Source organism: Cololabis saira, chromosome 1 (assembly GCF_033807715.1).
Source record: "Cololabis saira isolate AMF1-May2022 chromosome 1, fColSai1.1, whole genome shotgun sequence".
Taxonomy (NCBI): Eukaryota; Metazoa; Chordata; class Actinopteri; order Beloniformes; family Belonidae; genus Cololabis; species Cololabis saira.
The window spans coordinates 33,021,590-33,027,307 of NC_084587.1; the positions used below are offsets into that span (position 1 = coordinate 33,021,590).

General features: G+C 37.3%; 1 protein-coding gene across 1 annotated transcript; it reads right to left on the reverse strand.

Moving 5' to 3' along the window:
- Positions 1 to 237: 237 nt before the first annotated feature.
- Positions 238 to 5,268, reverse strand: nthl1 (nth-like DNA glycosylase 1). Its single transcript, XM_061731822.1, has 6 exons — positions 4,996 to 5,268; positions 2,583 to 2,851; positions 2,335 to 2,505; positions 2,052 to 2,211; positions 1,405 to 1,510; positions 238 to 713 (listed from the first exon to the last, which is right to left on the reverse strand). Exons 1-6 carry the CDS (start codon positions 5,261 to 5,263, stop codon positions 416 to 418), a joined length of 1,272 nt encoding a protein of 423 aa, XP_061587806.1. The 5' UTR covers positions 5,264 to 5,268; the 3' UTR covers positions 238 to 415.
- Between the last annotated feature and the right edge of the window lie 450 nt (positions 5,269 to 5,718).

Here is a 5,718-nt window from a genome sequence, read left to right on the forward strand (position 1 = left end):
TCCCAAAGTGAAGTTATTTGTATACTTGTATAATTTCCTTTACTTGTGGCTAAAAAATAAAAGGTATAAATAAAATAATACATTCTAAAGTTGTTTTTGCCACATTTGCAAAATCTTTGCAATTTTTCTGAAATTAGGTTTGTACAAAAGCCAAAACAAGACATTAACTCGCTTTATTGCATATTGTTTTTTATTTATTTAAAAAAAATAAGAATATGCAAAAATATTTAATCCAATTTGAAGTATAAAAATTGCTATAATAGTGTAAAAAAGTCCACAGATAAAGGGAACTACTAACATTGTGTAACACATTGTTTACTATAATACATTATATACAGTAAATGCCTGTTTTATTATGTATAAACACAAACAGTATTTCTTGGTTTGAACATTTGTCCCGGGTTTAGACAATAACTCATCGGTTAACCTTGGTCTTTATCCGTCTTCTCCGTGAAGTAGAGGTGCATGTTGGCTCCTGCTTTATCATTTCATTTTTAGTTGCAATTTCCTGCTCAGGTTCAGTTTTTACTTTACAGGGGGAAGATGAACTTTGAGCACGTGGTGATCCAGATTTAGGCCTCTTCACTGGAGAGCTCTTGTGGGCTGATGGGCAGCTGTACTGGTTCAGGCACACAGAGCAGAGGGGATTGACAGGCAGGCAAACCTGCTGTCCAAAACCCACAAGCAGCCAGTTAATCTCACTCCACAACTCCCTGTAACACAGACAGTTTAAGGGGGCTTTAAATATTTATTGTAGAGTTCAAATCTAACACATTTTTGCCTTGTAAAAGTTTGATGACAACGATGTTATAATACGTTCATATTTCTGGTGAATGCCAAAAGTATATTGTATTTGGTTAGGGTTCAGATCATCCATCCATCCATCATACTGAACTGAAATCCCCCCAAGACCCCCCCCCTATGAACATTCAGGACTTTTTTTTCTGCTGCCTTTAAAAAATGGCCTTTTTGCACTACAATAACCTAACCTATATAGAAAACTTATGCTGCTACTCCTGATCAATACTTGCACTGTCAATGTCCAAATACACCCTAAAGAATGTTTCTTTTTTTTTTTTTTTTTTTTTTTACAAAAATTGCCTTTTGCACTACCATCTTAGTACTAGAAAATGTTGTATTTATGCGAACTTTTTAGGAAATGTCTTGTCTTTCTGTTGTGCCTGCGCACTTTATATGTTTCACCGAGGGAAGTGGGAAACATCCTCTCGATTCCTTGTATGTCTTGAGATGTGAAGAATTGACAATAAAGCTACTTTGACTTTGATCCTTATTTACTCTGGTCTTTTATTCATAGACACCCCACTATAATTTAATGTAATAATTTTGATTATTATATTCAGGTGAGACCCATTAACACCTAATGAGACTCAGTCATTCTGTTACCTGGGTAACCACTCCTCCAGGAGCTTGCGTGTTTCCTCAGGGTTCTTGGTCGGTTTCCTGAGCCAGCCCAGCCTGTTAGAGATACGATGCACGTGGGTATCCACACCTAGGCAGGGAGTTTCGACACAAATGAGCAGTCACCAAATCTCCTCTCAATAATGTTATTCATGAAGTTGCATGCAATAGTTCTGCAGCTGATCCTACCCTCATGACAGACATCATGAAGTTGTTAAAGATATGTCTGATACATTCAAGAGAATATATACGTTGGAATTTAGGAAAGTTGGTTATGAATATACTACAATTATCTGATGTTTTTAAGTTGAAACAACTGCATTTTAAATTCCAATAGTGTATGTTCTTTCTAGGTAATATAAGGATATATGTACGTTACTGTTATAAAATGTGTTCATAACACTGGTTTGTTTTTAGAGTGAGCTGCACTTGCAGCTTCTTAAAAGGACACCTCAAGCCTTCGCACATCGAGCAGGACTTATCTAAAAAGGTAACTAATCACCAAAGCTGATTTACCACCTGCTGTTTTGTGCCAATCTGTGTTAAATAACACTCCTGCAATTATGCAATGATTCTGTTTTAATAAAGTGGATTCATACACATCTGTGCATGTTTCAGACTCTAGCCCCCACCAATGCCAGACACTTGGTCCCAAGCGATGTCCATTGCCAGGTGAGCCATTTTTGGCCCGACTCCCGGCAGGCGAACCAGCCCCTCCACTGTGTTTGGGATGTCTCCTCCAAATTCCCTCTGCAGCATGGCTGATGTCAGCTTCAGATATTTCACCTTAGTCTAGAAAGGAATGGGTGGGAGAAGCCAAGAGGGCAAGAGACAAATATAAAAAACAGATGAGTTCCCCTCATTATTATTTTTTTTTACTTTTAGCGATAACGATACAGGGAGAGAGTCTGTTACCCTCCAGAAGCCGACAGGATAGATAAGTTTGCCGAGTGTTTCGTCATCAGTGGCAAGTATATTTTCTACAGTGCAGCCGTGTGCTCGCAGCTTTTGCATAGCAGCTCCTGTCACCTGGTCCTTCGTCTGACTAGACAACATGAGTGACACCAGCACCTGGAAACGTCTCACCTGCGAAAAGCACCAGGAGATTAACTGACACTATAAATTACGCTGAGTTTAAAAAGAAAAATACAGCCCACACCAACCTGTGCAGGGGCCTTTCTGTCGTAGCATTTTTCTGCTCCCATGTTATCTACGGGTGCATCACGACTGCTCCTCATCTCACGGATTAATTCTAACGGTTTCTTCCAATTCAGAGGTTCCCAGTGCTCCGTCTTCACTGAGGAAACACCATCATTCCTGTCATATTCCACTTTGAGATGTGTTCTCTTGTGTCCACGTGGAGAGTTTTGTAAAACCACAGTCTCTGTTTTCATCAGCACTGTGGCCTGCTGGATGACTTCATTACAGCTTCCTGAATGGGTGAAAAAACAGCAATGCAGCAAGTTATTATACGTTATACAGCTTATCTGTGGTGTTCTGCCATGGACCCTGCCCTTTCAATGACTTGGACTCATGAACAGAGATGTTTGCCAGTTCCAGTGATGCCTTCACGCCTTTATCTGTTACTCACGGGTTCTTTATCTCACTGAGGATTTGGTTTTGGTTTAGACTTCAAAGTCATCTTGACTGGGAAACCACTTCTGGAAAGAGTAATGCAAAACTAAACTGCCTCAATCTACAATTTACCTAAGTGTGGACAGATGGACACCAACTACTTTTGAATGTGTCTTCTGAGGTTGTCTTTTTGCAAGTCATGGTTCACATCAGCAGATGCTTCTTATGAGCAGCAAACCCAAAAATTGTTTAAGTGTATCAATCAGTGAAAATTGATCTAAACCTCTCCTATAAACTAATTTCAATAACTGGACTTTTGGTGTGCAAATGACTGACTTCAATTAGCTTTCATTAAATACTTTAGTCATTTACTTCACAATGGGATTGTTTACTGGCCATGCTGTATAAAAGCACAATATGTGTGCTATCAGTTTAAGTGTATGGTATCTGTCTATTATTCTGACTTATATGAAGATCGCATTACATTTTATTGTTCATTAAATCAGATTTTAATCTATTTATTCTAAAACAAACACATTTATGCATGGCAATGTGTGTTTTTTCAGCCTTCTGATGAGTGTACAGTTAAATTTAAAGTAGAAAATGTTCAGAGAACTAGAGCAGGTGCTTACATGCCTCATGTCCTAGTGTGTAATGGTCCTATGATAGATTATCTATACATCTCTAAACCAAGATGAGACCATACCCAGGTGAATAAAATATTTTGCATGTGTAATAGGGCCTACATAACCTGAATACTCAAAAATCAAACAAAACAAAAAAAAAACGATTAAATTTGGCAGGCACGTACAAATGAAGGCTCTTTCATTTTCAGCAGTTTGTGTGGTACCATAAAGATTGATTGATTTTTTTGATTGATTCTTTTGATTGAAATTCTTTATCAGTAACATCACACTACAAGCATTATCAACACAAACATTATTGAAAAAAATAGTGACTGAAAAGGCACAGGCAGAAGCATAGTGCTTATATTAATGCCTATCCTACATACAGGACTGTCTCAGAAAATTAGAATATTGTGATTTTTTGTAATGCAATTACAAAAACAAAAATGTCATACATTCTGGATTCATTACAAATCAACTGAAATATAGCAAGCCTTTTATTATTTTAATATTGCTGATCATGGCTTACAGCTCAACTCAAATATCTTATCTCAAAAAATGTGAATATTCTGGGAATCTTAATCTTAAACTGTAAACCATAATCAGCAATATTAAAATAATAAAAGGCTTGCAATATTTCAGTTGATTTGTAATGAATCCAGAATGTATGACATTTTTGTTTTTTTAATTGCATTACAGAAAATAAAGAACTTTATCACAATATTCAAATTTTCTGAGACAGTCCTGTACATACATACAAACAAACAAACAATAGCAAAACTAAACCAGAAAAGGAGGACCAATAAGGTTTACATAGTAGTAAAGACATTTTTTTATATAAATATCAGAGAACAGCAACAAACAAAAACAAATAAACATTATATTATATTATATTATTAACATTTGTAGCTTTCAAAGATTGCTCTACAAATCTTTTTTTTTGTAAACCGAAAATGAGCTGCACATTCGTAAATCATTCCATAGTTTAACTACCACAACTCCTTTTAGTCCCTTTTCTAGCTTTTTTTTACAACAAATTTACAAACATCACGCAAATTATATTTTGACTCATGTGTTGAGAAAAACCGTTGTACACAGACAGGGAGTAACTTTAATTTAGCATTATACATTATTTGCATTATTTTATAATAAACCAAATCATAAAATTTAATAACACGGGATTTTATAAACAATTGATTTGTATGTTCATAGTAGATCATAATAAAAATGTCTAAGTGCAGGCTGAATGTACAAACTGAAACGGTCCTTTTACATATAAACAGTGTTTATGTTTTACGCATGCACAATAATAATTATTAAACAAGTTCGTAAATAGATGCATTTTGTTTTAAAAAGTAAAGTAATTGAAACATACCGGTTGTTGTGGAGGGGACCGAGGAGACCTTGGGTTCCTCGGCCTCTACCTTCACCTCCACGGGGGGAACCGCGGCTCCAACCCCCGCTGACCGGGTGAGTTTGGACCGGAGAGAGCCTGCAGCAGCTCCGCCTGCAGCCCCAGCTCCACTCCGGGTCACAACAGACCTGCACGTCTGCACGAAGTACGGAGAGTTCATGGTGAAACCAGGGACTGCATGGAAGACCCTCGTGCCACAACAGACTAGAAGAAACATTGAGGTGGACATAAAGTTAGTTTCACGTTCGTAGTCTCCGTGGAGAGGAGAGGGATACTGTGTTATTAAGATATGTTTATTTTTCAGCTATTTTGAAATGCATTGAAATTGAAATGAACAAGTATTCTAAAATACCGTTCGCTCTCCAATACTTCTCTCCAGAATGTCTTAAAGTAAATTATTTAGATATAATAGAAATCTTGGGAGATGAAACAGGACATAGGCCTACTGTACTCTATCACCTCTTAATGGTCTCAGAGGTCACTTGTTTGTAGAAGCTCCTTACAAAACTATATATATATAGACCCCTTTCCAGCCTACGTCATCACAGGATGCGCGCGCATTGTTGCGGCAGAAGAGCGGCAGAAGTTGCATGAGTTTGAATAGAGCGAGGGAAGATTTGTTTCTTAAGTTGCGTTTTTGGAGTTGCAGTAACGTTATAGAAGAACAACATGCCCACCAGCTGT

Bases quoted from the DNA above. Each gene is read 5' to 3' on its own strand.
- nthl1 (XM_061731822.1), bottom strand. From the start codon at position 5,263: ATGTCCACCTCAATGTTTCTTCTAGTCTGTTGTGGCACGAGGGTCTTC. The intron at 2,852-4,995 runs GTATGTTTCAAT...TCACCCATTCAG, and splicing joins GGTCCCCTCCACAACAACCG to GAAGCTGTAATGAAGTCATC. The intron at 714-1,404 runs GTAACAGAATGA...TCTGTGTTACAG, and splicing joins CTGGAGGAGTGGTTACCCAG to GGAGTTGTGGAGTGAGATTA.